Raw genomic sequence first — 936 nt, forward strand, 5'->3', positions numbered from 1 at the left:
CTTTAGAATTTACCAATCTTTGGCGGCCATTTTCTCGCTAATTTTACCTCATAAACCAGGTGACCCCCACCTCCTTCAATCCAAAATATCTCCACTTCTACTGAACATGGATGGGTAATTTTTTTTATTGAAAGCAAGACGAATAAACAAGCTTTAAGATGATACCAATAACTCAATATGCCCAAAAATTGACGAGAGCCTGACTCCACCACGCTGCCCCACATATGGAGAGGTTTTAAAAGAGTATATCAGACTGTCTGCTGGAATATTGTAGCATTCTCAGCCCAGGTTGGCTCAGACAGGCAGGGTTGAAGCAGAAGGCCTCCTTAATGATTTAAATTGTGTCGATAGAGATGTAAAACATCTACGGTTACAGTTATCTCACCTAAAAAAAATAATAAAAAAAACCTCCGATGACTGCAAAAGCTGGTTTTGTATTTAGTTTCCCTGCTGATAGTCGGTCATGTTTTAACTCTGGCTTGTGGGGAGCATGTTGGACCAGAATAAAAGGCTCCCAGTTTCATAGATTTTATTTCAAGCCGACTTTGTTTTGAATTGCAGCAAAAACTGAAGGAAGAGCGAGAGGCTAAGAGAAACCAGCTAGATGAAAGGCACTACTATGTCTTACAAACAGTGGCTGATGGTCTTGGCATGGAGAGATCAGAGGTGGAGGATGCCATTCTGGAGGGCAATCAGGTAGGTTCTTGTCTCTTTCAATTATGATTATATCAAACCTCTTGCGTTGACCAGATGACGGTTTAATTAATGATTGGTTTTCTTGTGTCCCAAGTCCTGTTTTTTTTATTTTTTACCATCAGGTTGAAGATCACTTAATTAAGGAAATGTGTTTTTTATTAAAGCGTACATTATATATTATATTTATGTGTATTTTTATGTGTGCCCTGATGTATGTGTGTGTGTGTGTGTGTGTGTGTG

General features: G+C 39.0%; 1 protein-coding gene across 1 annotated transcript in view; it reads left to right on the forward strand.

The window, feature by feature from the left end:
• The window catches only part of LOC101864163 (dynein heavy chain 5, axonemal), a gene marked incomplete in the record, with an annotated part of 108174 nt that overhangs the window by 4189 nt on the left and 103049 nt on the right, over positions 1-936 (forward strand). The window contains 1 exon segment of the mRNA XM_013085493.2: positions 562-696. Coding sequence (XP_012940947.1) covers positions 562-696 — 135 coding nt within the window.

The sequence above is a fragment of the Aplysia californica genome, unplaced genomic scaffold, assembly GCF_000002075.1.
Source record: "Aplysia californica isolate F4 #8 unplaced genomic scaffold, AplCal3.0 scaffold00380, whole genome shotgun sequence".
Taxonomy (NCBI): domain Eukaryota; kingdom Metazoa; phylum Mollusca; class Gastropoda; order Aplysiida; family Aplysiidae; genus Aplysia; species Aplysia californica.